The 12,177-nt window shown below is 40.4% G+C and overlaps 1 protein-coding gene across 6 annotated transcripts in view; it reads right to left on the bottom strand.

Moving 5' to 3' along the window:
• Window positions 1-5,826, bottom strand: part of NTRK2 (neurotrophic receptor tyrosine kinase 2) — a 290,024-nt gene extending 284,198 nt beyond the window's left edge. For 2 of the 6 annotated variants that reach the window (XM_075598969.1, XM_075598971.1), the window contains exons 1-2: window positions 5,567-5,824; window positions 4,211-4,782 (exon numbers count right to left, since the gene is read on the bottom strand). In XM_075598969.1, coding sequence (XP_075455084.1) covers window positions 4,211-4,419 — 209 coding nt within the window. In that variant the 5' untranslated portion in view covers window positions 4,420-4,782; window positions 5,567-5,824. Of the gene's footprint in view, window positions 1-4,210; window positions 4,783-5,149; window positions 5,412-5,566 lie in introns of those variants that run through there. The other 4 variants (XM_075598957.1, XM_075598964.1, XM_075598975.1 and 1 more) reach the window with 4 other exon arrangements.
• Between the last annotated feature and the right edge of the window lie 6,351 nt (window positions 5,827-12,177).

Raw genomic sequence — 12,177 nt, 5'->3', positions numbered from 1 at the left:
TGTCTAACAGTTTTGATGCTGTTTTCATGTGAATGGCTTCTGTGGAACACGTAGCAATTGAATCTCAACCCTACACTGTTACAGCCCACAGGAAGCCACCATGTAGAAATCCTTAACACCCTTCCCTGCTACAAGGAGGATAGTAATGTTAAATACTGAACAATTCTGCAGTTTCGTCTCTTTCCACTTCCATACAGTAAATTCATTCCGCTCTTGCTTTTCTCAGTCTCCCTTGCTCTTCCAATGTGACCTATTTCTCTTCTGTGTATCTTTCCCCCCTTTCCTCTCCCATACTTGATATACCAGACACAAAAAACACCACCACAATACATTGCAGGCCCTATTCACAAAGGACTAGGCAAAGGAAAGTCACTTAAGAAAGGCCCCAGCATTTTAATAAAGGTTACAGAAGCGATTTCAGTTTTGTCAGATGTTGGGCAATTTTCATCAAATAATAAAAAATGTTTTAGCCCCGATCAGCATAGCAATCTTCCTTTCTTACGATAACAGAGCGAACAATTTCTCTGCCTGTGGGGCTGCACAAATCTCCTGACTCTTTCCTAAACCTTTATTCAATCTAACGTCCAAAAATAAATAATAACAGCATTGCACCAGATCCTCTTCAGTATGTATATTAAAATGCATGTTAACTCATTAAAGCTGCACTTCAGTCTTTTTTTTTTTTTTTTTTTTTTTTTACTTCAATAGTTTTATGTGTGCAATCGCTAATTACCTAAAGAACTGTATAGCTGCAGGTCAATTGGTTCTCCATGTATTGATAGGTCGAAATTTGGTGACATAATTAGTGAAGGGATCTGTTTATATTCTGCTTCTGTCACTCAGTGGAAGCTCATGAATATTCATGAGCACTCCTGCACTGACATGTGCTAGAGGGAGGGCAGGGCTGACAAAGGGGTGTGCCAGGGCTTGTGACAGGACATGAAGGGGCAGTGCCTTAGCAAATGGCTGTTAAAATAGAATACAAAAAAATTGGTCTTTAAAAGTTGTTTTTTTTAAAACAGAAAATGCTAACAGTATTTTTTCTTACTACAGAACTGATTTATTAAAAAAAACACACATGCAGGATATTGACTGAACTGCAGCGTTAATAGGGAAATGCAGAATATATTGACATACAGTACTTGGAGAGGTTGATTACAATATTTTAGAGGGGACATTTATAAACCCTTTTCACATGCTACACATTGCATACTGGATGTCTCTGACTTTCCAGTAAATTATTCATACGACTAGCAAATTCTCAGTAAATTAGTTAACTAAACAAAGTGAAAATTATATTGTTAAAATGTGCCTCTTTTTTTGTTTCAATTAACCCTTTCTCTGCCAGAGGGCCCCGTAGCCTACTACTTGGCAGCACATTAGTTGTATTTCACATACTGTATAAATGGCTGGTTGTTGTATTTTTGTCAGTTAAAGAAACGTTCATGAAAAAAATAAATGCTACAATTCTAATACTCAAAATGAGCACTCACGTAAATCACAAAATATAAAAAGTTTTTTTTTTTTATATTCCCCCTGTGCCACTGGGATTTGAAGGTTACGCTTTTAGTAAAATATGATGCACTGGCAATTGGTACTGTTTTAAAGGTATCTAATTATAGTTTAGCATTGTCTATGTAACATAATTGTGCTAATCCATAGGAATTTATTGACTCCACTGGTCTTTTTGATTGTTTTTTTTTTTTTTAAGAAGAAGCAATGTACTCTATTGGTTTTGTCTACCTTTAAAATACCTGATGGTTTGAACATGTCACAGTTACTTTGTATATTGTCCTTTATTTGCCCATCCTCTTTCCTTCACATTTATAATACTGTATATAGAAGCTCTGATTACGCACCCCTTGTGCATTGGGAGACAATGCGTGCACTTATTATTACACATCATCAACAGGTTTTTTTGCACGTCTTCACTAAAGGCCATCATATAATATTGCAGAACAAAAAAACCCAACAATCATTATTTCTGATTTATCCACATCTTAAATGCATCTAGCATAAAAGGGTGATGCAAACATTTACTAATATAATCTATTGAATATGTACTTAAATCAGCACAGAATCAGTATAACTGTATAGAACTACAGTACAGTATAACTAGGAGACATAATGGCTAACCCCTCGCCCCCACCCCCCCAAAAAAAGCCCCTCTATAAAAACAGCATCTAAATAAATCCTTTCTTGCAGAGGGAAGCTGCTGTGCATTTATATTCTATCAATGCAGACTTTTGATTTGCCTGTAATACCAGTGATTATACTTTACCTATATCTTTTATTAGGGATTATAGAATTGTTTTGCAATACTATTTATGCTTTTTCTAGTTTCTATGATGCACTTGGCAGAATCATGATATTTATATAGTAGTACAACATGTAGATGAGTTATATGTTCAGTGCATTCATGTTTGGTGAGTATATAAAACACAATATTCAGTCCTCCAGACCTGCAGTTCTTGCCTAGATTTGGCTAGTTTTCTGTCTGCAGCCTATTGATTTTCTCTAGCACAGAAGCACTGACGTTCAGGATGATAATACTATTAACATTATTACAGATCATGAGGATATACTGTGAAGAACCAGTAATTGATCTATCAGTGGGATATTCAGTATGCTCATTGTAATAAGATAACGGAATAAGGTAAGCTAGAAGCTATCTGCGTTCTCCCTCCTATCAAAGGCAGCCACTAACTGCTAGAGTCTATGGTTTGGTGTCATATAGATAAGGAAATGAATACAATTAGATGCAGCACCAGGATCACAGCTATGACCTGGAGACACCCAGATGTGTCTGAAATCTGACAAGGGAGAGGGTAACAGAATGTAGCACCGTCTTGGTGTACTGCACAGGTAGCAATGGCAGGTGTGCTTTCATACAATGGATAGGTGCATTGTTACATATCTGATTATTATTGTTTATTATCTTCTGTTTCATTCCCACCTCTTGCTTAGATTGAATCCGCTTTTCCAATCATTTTCTTCACATGTGAGTAACACAGTTACAGTATAAATGTGTATGTGTGTGTGTGTGTGTGTGTGTGTGTGTGCGTGTGTGTAGGTGTATCCTATTAACGCCTAAAGAGGCCAGCAACTATACATGCTCTTTACCGTCCTCACATTCTTACATACATCTATTTGATGGAAGATCTGAGCTAGTCCTGTTCTACAACCTTCCTGTTGTTTAAAGCATAAGCGAGGTGCTGTACCATAGGTGAAGTGAGCTGTGAAATGTCCTACTTTCTCTCTAATGTTATAGCTCTTGTATAGCTCTGCACAGGGTCAGTTATATGGCTGCATACAGGACTTATTCTGTTACTTCTCAGTCCAAACCTTCGCCCCATTCATTTGCCGCATCAACCCAACTGATATAATCCAACACTAATATACATGATAACTAGTAGATCAGCTCTTAGCACCTATAATACTACCTGGCGTATTATTCATACAGGCAACTCAAGGGGTTACACATCAGCGATGCCCTAACCCTGTGCCTTGTACTGTATGAACAGTTAGAGTATTGTCATCCGATCCCTTCCCAGGGAATTGTACTATCAGGCAATTACGATTTATTATCTAAATGGTCTCGAAATCATATCATGGAGAAGTCAAGTCAAAATTAAATCAAAGCAAGGCTTTTAAGCTTCCTAGCAGCACATTCCCCTTCTGTCAGTGCATCCCAACACACACACACACACACACACACACACACACACACACACACACACACACACACACACACACACACACACACACACACACACACACACACACACACACACACACACACACACACCTTCTTCTCTTACAGTGGGGCAGCGTCTCGCTGCAGACTTTCCTTAAACCCCTTTCTATGGTTGCATCCTTGATTTCTAACCATATTCACTAATATGGGAGGGAGGCATCAAAAAACATCTACACACCACATTGCTGTATAAAAGGTTAATTCTGTATGATTTTCCTAGTTTTCTTTTTTTTTCTTTGCATGAAGCCAATGTTGGATTTTGCACTTTAGTCGCTATTCAGGTGAATATGAAATTACACATTTATTTATGTGTACCCTTAACATGTACTGACATACACCTACACGGATGAACACAATACAGTCTAACCTTAGCAGCATATACAGCTTTCAAGGCATACGGCTGCGCTATTTTACTGTATGGACATTAAGACTAGGTCCTAGCGATGTACCTACATTTCAGTGACGTTCTCCGCCTGTGTAAGGTCCTTCAGCACTGGAAAGGCAGCAATCCCTGGATTTATCTGATTGCACCAGATCCTGGTTGAGCTACACATGCAGGATGTGGGGCAGGCCATCCCCCTCCAAAATAAAACAAGAAAAAGCCAGAGAGCGCACCACACCTGGGATAAATCAGGTCCATGCAACCTTCTCCAAAGGCCCATGTTGAATCTCAGGTCCACAGGATCCCCAGAGAAGCGAGGACACCTTTCCAAAGACCCAGTGCTTGGTGTTGCTTCTCCTGAGAATTCACAGGTCCTCGGATTGGTGGGAGTCAATAACCAAGGCTAATTTGAGTCATAATCCTCATGGGAAGATATTCAGTTTTTTCATGTAGACCATAGTTCTGTTTTACCTGGATCAGAAAATCGCCCACACACGTAGAAAATAAAGGGTATGCAAAAAGTTACAGTGTCTCCAAAGACGTGATATTATTTTGCTTCTTTCCCCCTCGTAGCATAAGATTGTTGGATGATGAGCGAGGACTGGTACAGAAAGATGCTGCTACTGCTTCTCAGCTGCCACTTCTGCGAGGACAAAACAGAGAGAGAGAGGGAGAGAGAGAGAGAAACATCTGATCTATAGCATCATGAATCCATTCCTGTGGGCTGACAAGCAGCTGACAATCTACTGTACCAGCCAACCCATGAGAATATGCTGCTAGGACTATCTCATCCACATATTCATCAGGAATAAAATATAATACTGACTCACATTTCACACGCAGCCTTTATTCATACTGGTCAATCATGGTCACCGTCCCAATATCACTGCAACATTAATGCACTCACCACATTTCCCGACACCTTCATAGCATCATTCATCCGAGAGAGGATGAATGACAAAATAGAGATGAAGGAATTATTTAAATATATTACATGTTCAGCTGTTTACCTGACAGCAGTCTAAGATACAAGACAAGAATGCTAATCGCGGTTTATATCCATAATAAAAATACGTGGTCCTTCAACCTGCAGTAGCACAGATACATGTAAGCATTAGAAAAGCAGTGTTACAGTGCAGGAGATGGAGCACTAAGCAGGGTGAAGGAAGCTGGAGGCTGAAGACGCAGCTATAATACAGATCAGGCTCTCACACTGCTCAGAGCTGATCTTACACCGCTCTCAGGGATGCTGCAAACACCCAGCCAGTACTAACACAGCGAATCTCTTGTGCTTTACACAAACCATCAAATGCAATGGAGCAGAGAAAAAAAAAGCTACAATTAAAAAAATAACAATACCAATCAGGACAGGTGGCTAATGAATCAGGCACACAGCTATGACTAATAACAATCTGTAATTCTCCTACCTGGGGAGGGCTGCAGTGATTTCAGCTCCTGCCCGAGAGAGCGAGAGATGGATAGATAGATAGCTCTGCACTGACTGCCGAAGGGATTCAGTCTTCAATATTGGCTTTTTACTCACGGTCTACTGTGCTAATAATAAGTAAAGGCTTCTCCCTCCCATCCCCATGCCAATAGCTGGGGAAGAAGGAGTGACGTGAGCTGTGACGCAGAGCAGGGGCAGAAACTCAACACAATGCTCCTGGAACCCAAAGGATCTCAAGACAAAGCAACATATGGGAGGGGGGGGGGCATGGGGGATGTGCCTTCATCAAGACACAATTAGGCACACTGTCCTACACACATATACACACACACACGGTACATACACAGCTACATCCTGATTGCCCTTCAAGATTTGGTTGAACTGAGATTTGCAGAAAAATGGGTTGATATGAATAGCTCATGCTCAAATGTTACAAGGAATTTAGCGAAACACCTACACACAAGACGTTGCAGAAAAGACGTGATCGGAATGCCAAAGCTGACTCTGTTTACCATGATAATTACCTGCGTCTATTAACATGCACAGGAGATACACATTGCATTCACATTAACGTGATTTCAGATTATTATTCTGGCAGGTTTATTTTTCTGGTTTGGCAAAACTCTCTCGCTGGGTTTTTATATACTTCTTTATCTGAATGATTGAAAGAGAGGATTTCAATTCTGTCTATGTTAATCCCATACTTGTCTATGCATCATGCAAAACATGCAGTCATACGGTAAATAATAAAGTTGTTCAGCACGCTACATGTCTTTCCATGGCGGGGCATGCAGGTATGAATTCATACATTTTATTTATATGTATGCATCAAACATATATATATATATATGTTTTTTTTTTTTTCTATTTGCTTTTTTTTGGATATGATTGACAGTACAACACAATTTAATGGTATAATTCAATGCAGTCGTTTAAAGAAAATCAGGGTAAGTGATAAATGAGTGACATTAAGATTCCGTGTCTGGGAATATGTCTTTTCATTAGTGGTTTTGAAGATTTTTTTTCCGCAGTAATTTAAAAGAAGCAGAGAAATCTACCGCATTGACTGCCAAGGAGGCTCCGAAATCTTCAGAGAGCTCTGCTGCCACCAAGTGGTGAGCATAGATACTACAGGAAGCTGCAAGAGGAAAAATCCCACGTTCAAGGACATGCATGGGTGACAGGTCTTTTGCTTCCGTCTCTTCTCCTCTCCTCTCCCCTTCTCCTTTTCCCACGATGCTCCGGTGATTATATGGAATCTTGTGCTTGATGATATTTAAGATTTTAAGTCTTAACATTTTCTTCTCAATAGTTCACGTTTGAAATGTACAGCAATACAGTGGGTTTACTCTTTTATGTTGCCAGCTTCAATAGAGCAACTGAATGAGAGGAAGGTAGTATGCAACATACAGGGCCACCTTTACTAAGTGGTGCTATTCCATAAAACACCATTCAGCACCGGAAGACATTTGAATGAAATAGCACAACTAAGTGAGTATGGCCCAATATATGGCCCGTTGACTGAATAGTTCTGGCTTTACTCTTTTTCTTACACTTATGATTTAAAAAATCAGCCATGGAAAAGCATTGTTATAACAATCCTCCTGTTGTTTAAACAACAACCATGTTACGTATCGTCCCATCTATCATTCATTTCACTACTAGTGATGGGCAAATTGTTTTGGCGAATTTGGATCCGCAGTGGATTGGTCGGTTCCTCTACGGATTTCAGTGGATTATTGTTAAAAAGGACGATTCGCATTTTGAGTATTTTTTATTATTTTCACCAATACACTCCACGGATGCTGCAACCCGTGGACGGATTTGTAGAGTCCAACTCGCGTATTCAGCAATCCGTTGGCGGATGCGTAAGAATCTGCCAACGGAATTGTTGAATCTGCGAATTGGAATCCACAAATCCGCCCACGGGTTGTATCCAAGGGCGAATTTTGATGAATCCGTGCGGATTGAAACTGCCCAAATCCGTTGTGGATTTTACACCGTGAAACAGATTTTGGGGGGTAACATCAGCGAAAATTTGGGAAACGGATTGAGGCAGATTCGCCCATCGCTATTCACCATGAAACATTTTGTTTTTGAGTATATGGTGCACTGTGACTGTCACTCGTTAATAATTAACCCCCATAGTCATCAATGTAGTTCATAGGGACAAAAAGAGCCACATACTAATGTAGCACGACTCAGGGGTCCAGAAGTCACAGATGTGGTCTTACAAAAGGAAAACTGAAGATTCCATATACTGCCTTTTGAAATTTGTAGCACTGCCTTAAGCTACACATGTACTTGATAGGTTTGTATATCTACACCAGGAACAAATATTAAATTACTATATTGAGTTGAAATACCACTTATGCTAGAAGTTTTTGTGCACCGTGTTGTAAACATTGCAATCATTTTGAATACTCTATCACCAAACATACATCACACACACACACACACACACACACACACACACACACACACACACACACACACACACACACACACACACACACACACACACACACACACACACACACACCCATAAATAGCCTAAATCAGTGATTCCCTTGAAGCAGTCTCAGGGGTTCCTCCTACGGATCACAGACTCCACTACCCCCTGGGGGTATTTTTTTTTTTGGTATGCATTTTGTAGGGTGGATTGAGTGAAAGTGGGGTAATTGACGGAAGGTAGGGGCGAGTGAGGGAAGAGAGGGGGCGGGAGTGAGTGAGGAAAAGAGGGAGTAAGAGTGAGATGCAGGGGATAAATACATGCGACGCGGGAGGGGGGAGAGTTAGTGAGATGGATGGGAGAGAAATACATGGGTAGAGGGTGGGAAATAGAGGTGGCTCGTGAGGTGTGAAATTTTGTGACGGACCCCTGTCGAACCTAATATGTGTCAGCCAGATAGGAGTTCCCCGAGATGTTTAGAAATTCTTCAAGGGTTCCTCAAAACAAAAAAGGTTGGAAATCAGTGGCCTAAATGCTAGATCTATGAAAGACTTTTCCTAAGATATATATTGATGCATTACAATTTCCCTACAGCATTCACAGTGAGTTAATGAAGATAAACTCCCGGATCATTTTTAGCAGGTAACCTCAATGCATATAAAGATAAATGAATGTATTATCATTTTCAAGAGATCTCTGCATGGACCTTAAACTTGCATCTCTGTTCTTTAATGTGCTTCTGAATACACATTTAAAAATAGTCATTCCCAGCCAGAAACCTTCATGAGTATGAGCATGACCTGCTCTTTAAAAAATAAAAAATAATGTGTTGAAATCATGATTTTCTTAATCTCTAGCTTCTGAGGTTACGATACAGTCTACTTTAGACTGCACTGGGTTCTGGGGGAGCTCCATTTATCCTTCCCGACACTTAATATTTCAAAAGCTTATGTGTTCTGAAGATAGCATCAGTTTTTTTTTTAAATAAAAACAGCGTTGCAGAGTGCAAAATAAAAATGGTGATCAGTGTGGACTGTTGCTGTCACTTACAGTATGTACATCAGATGTACAATATTTATGTTAAAAAAAAAAGTTTTTTTATAAATGCTTTCATGAATTTAGTGGTGCATGACATAATTATTGGGCCCTTTGCATTGGAGTTCAGTATAGTGCGCCATCTTTCCCTGCAGCAAGTAGTGGAAACTTAGTACATGGGAGTATCAAAGTAGTGTTCTTCTGTTTCCATGGCAACCAGATAGCAGGTCTAGTTGTGACTATGGGAACACTGCTCAGTAACATGTCATTCTTTAAATATGATGAAGATTGAGCCCCTTTCCACGACCACAGTTATTCATTTAATGATCTGTGTCTCATTGCTTTCTAAGAGAAGCCATCGATTATGATGGGGAATTTTTTTTTGCAAAGCAGACATCACTCACCTCTTGCCTATCACTAATAAAAAGCTATGGCTAATACCCAAAAGAGCAGTTAAAGAAAGCAATGATATGGAACCGTTTTATATATATATGGACCACCCATTATGAGCACAATTTTATTGCATAATTGTATTTTTTTAACTCGATTGTAGTTAATACGTTACATATAATTTTCACATAACTAGGTGGCATGAATGATTCTGATTGATGTAATCATAGCATGAAACACCATAATCCACAGTACACAGTACGTAGGCTGGGCAATGCTAACATGGGGACATTTTAAATCACAAGTTACATACTTAAATTGTAGATGAGGTTGAAAAAAGAGATTTGTCCATGAAGTGAAACCTATGCGGAATTTTGGTGACAGATACTTATCTTATATTTGTGTAGCAACTTTTCCCCCACCCTAAGTGATATCATATAGCTACCGGTGTATTCTGGTACGGGTGCATATCTGTTAGGTAGAACAGAAGGCCTGAGAACTCCGTAATGGTATAGCGAGGCATCAGGACAGGCTCTCAGGGACGGTTCTTCTGTCAGCACAGCCCCTCCAGCCCATGAGAATCCTTGTGCAGTCACCTAATAGGGACCCTTATTATGTGCTCACACTTCAAACATCACACCAGAGATGATATAACTGGGGTTTATTTGATTCATTACAGCATTACAGGCTCCATTCCCTGAAAGCAGTACCCCGGCTTGAAGCCCTGAGCACCCCTTCTCAGCAAACTGTATCCCCTACCAGGGCAAGGCATCTGCTCACTCCTATCCAGGAGAGGCTGTCTTGTGCTTCATCCACGGAGGAAGATTAGCACAGAACTAACTTTCTGAACCCTTACTCTAACCTCTAGAGGGAAACCCCCTCCTTCCCAGGGGAGTGGCCTGTAAGCCGGCCTCCTATCAGTCATAGGCCCCCTTGTATTACCAGGCTACTCCTGAACTGTATTAACACACACATAACAACATAACCATGCCCTGCAGAGTTTAGTCCCAACACTGCCCACTCTTTACTGGGCCTTACAGTGCTAGAGGGGCCAGAGCATTAGTAGCCCAAGGGGACCTGGCTACACCCTCCCTCTGGTTTTGAAATCCCTTACGATCTCGCATGAGGGCATAACATCCCACCACGTTATTATACAACAAAAATACAATGGCAATCAACATTATAACATGGCATAACAGTACTTAAGACCGGTCAGTAATAGTGAGCTGGGTCTGGCTTGCGTACAAGGTTCCCTTCACTATCCGGTACCTTTACCGAATAGCAGCACTTGCGTCCAGACTCCCCAATATACAGTACTCCATCCTAAGCGTACGTTGCGTCCTACCTGCCACACTTTCATTAAATAGCAGGCTCTGTCTTCCCTGTACTGCATATTGCTGCTGGTCCGCACCTTCATATAATCTAATATGGCTGCGCGCACCCACTCATCCCGGTAAATCTCTGCTGACCTCATTAAAGACTCAGGAAGGTAGGGATAGTCATACCCTTCCTGTCTAGACCTTTGGACCAGGACCCCCCATCCAGTGTGACTACTCTTGGTCAAATTATACCCGTAGGCTTGACCTGGCAATACCCAGGAAATGGGTCTCTCCCATAGAGGCTCACTAACTGATCCCTCTTTCCTGGGTGGAAAGAAAAAAATATATATTATTTAAAAAAAGAATAGTGAAAATAAAAATGAAAAAATGTTTTTCATTTTTATTTTCACTTTTCTTTTTTTAAATAATATATATTTTTCTTTGTTTTGGTTTTATTCATTTCAGTTATATAGATGTATTAATATGTTTTTCTTGTGGGCTCTTTATAGGTTTTTGTTATTTGCTTTTATCACCCTGTTTTGTGTTTTGTATGTTTCTTATACAGTATATGTTGCATTATGACAGGCTCCCTGGCTGGGTATTTTGCTCCATTTGGGCTTCCGTAGCCCACTACCTGATTTTTTAAACCTGATTCACAGGTGATTTTGGCTCGAATACATCAGATCCAGGGAGTTGTCAGCTATGTAAGGGGGCTTTCTCACAAGTACGGTCACTCTTTGATAAAGCGCTCACCGAGCGGGAAACGCGTCAGAGGACCTTGCTGCCTATTTTTTTGCTGTTATGCTTACTTAAATAATTATTTTCCAATTGGACATCAGCCTCCAGCCCTATTTATATGCAGTGATCAGTCCATACCTACAGTATCTTCTCTTCATTTACTTCCGGACTGAAGCACACCATTCTGGGACTCAGCAGACGCCTTAAATCGTGAGTGTTCATCATCACCACAGATACAGACTCTTTACTCCGTTTGCCAGTGTGTTTTTTCGTTGCTCCAGCCGCCTAGACCGACGGGTTGACATTTGTACACCTTCAGTGGGTGAGTGCTGTGTTGTCACCACTGACCCCCGGTGGTACATTTTTGTCTCCCTATCTATGGTCATACATTATGGGGTTTTTTTGTGAGCAGGACTTTCACTTTATGATAGACATACATTATTGTGCATTTCGGTTGGTGATTGGCATATGGCATTAGTAGTCCCGGATTCACTTATGACACTATGTTTCCATGCTGTGACATTCTTGTAGCACCTGTTAGGAGATCTCTCCTATTTCTCCTATGTACTACTTTTGTATTAATAAACAAGTTAAAACATAAGGGTCCCAGTACGAATCCTTGAGGTACTTCACTCACAACGTTAGCTCAATCTGAAT

Source organism: Ascaphus truei, chromosome 1 (assembly GCF_040206685.1).
Source record: "Ascaphus truei isolate aAscTru1 chromosome 1, aAscTru1.hap1, whole genome shotgun sequence".
Lineage (NCBI taxonomy): Eukaryota > Metazoa > Chordata > Amphibia > Anura > Ascaphidae > Ascaphus > Ascaphus truei.
Note: the sequence above shows the minus strand (reverse complement) of the source record. Positions and strands in the feature narration are given on the sequence as shown.